The sequence below is a fragment of the Octopus bimaculoides genome, chromosome 21, assembly GCF_001194135.2.
Source record: "Octopus bimaculoides isolate UCB-OBI-ISO-001 chromosome 21, ASM119413v2, whole genome shotgun sequence".
Taxonomy (NCBI): Eukaryota; Metazoa; Mollusca; class Cephalopoda; order Octopoda; family Octopodidae; genus Octopus; species Octopus bimaculoides.
In genome coordinates this window covers 37,639,071-37,639,980 of record NC_069001.1, presented here as the reverse complement: position 1 = coordinate 37,639,980, position 910 = coordinate 37,639,071, and the positions used below count along the sequence as shown (strand labels likewise).

The 910-nt window shown below is 33.2% G+C and overlaps 1 protein-coding gene across 1 annotated transcript in view; it reads left to right on the top strand.

Annotated features, from left to right (window-relative positions):
* Positions 1-910, top strand: part of LOC106868811 (ATP-binding cassette sub-family C member 2) — a 25,044-nt gene that overhangs the window by 14,160 nt on the left and 9,974 nt on the right. The window contains exon 13 of the mRNA XM_014914231.2: positions 97-214. Within this exon, the coding sequence (XP_014769717.2) occupies positions 97-214 (118 nt within the window). The remainder of the gene's footprint in view (positions 1-96; positions 215-910) is intronic.

Below are 910 nucleotides of genomic sequence, written 5' to 3'. Positions count from 1 at the left end.
TGATGGTGGTGGTGGTGGCGGTGGTGGTGGTGGTGGTGGTGGTGGTGGTGACGATGATGATGATGATAACGATAATGATGATGACTCTCTTTCCAGATGGTCTGCATTCCTCCTCCAGTTTGCTGGTAGCATTGTGATATTTGGTGTGTGTATTTATGCAGCCTGCAAAAGAAGCGGTGAATCAATCGGCCTCATTCTCACTTACTTAATCAAGGTAAGGCAGTCTATATATAATGTGTGTGCATATGTATATATACATACACACACACATGTATGTGTATATATATATCAAAATAAGCAACAGGATATCAAGTAGTGATGCAGAATGACCATTTCAAGTGGCTCCATTTAATTGAACAATTCAATCATTACATCAGTTTAAATGCAGTACCATCTTCAGCTGCATGATACCAGACTGACTTGGTGTTTCAACTTAAATAACTGATTCAACTGAGTCTCAATTATTTCTTATATATATAATAGATATATATATGTCCAACCCATGCTAGCATGGAAAGCGGACGTTAAACGATATATGGAGAGAGAGAGAGAGAATAAGAAAATGGAGAAATAAATAACAATGAGAAATGGATCTTTGGTGTTATAAAGCCATTATTTAATTAATTAATTAATTGATTAAATAATAATTAATTAAATAATAGCTTTATAACACCAAAGATCCACTTCTCAATGTTATTTCTTTCTCTATTTGCTTATTGTCTTTATATACATTAAACTACGGTTTACCTTTTAAATTACCTACTACCGTATACCTTATAACAAGGACCATACATACTGAGGTAATTACCAGCAGTGCCTCTGGATACACCTATTCCTTAGAGGGTTTCAATACCTCTAACTTATATCTTACATTATATATATATATATATATATATATATATATATATAT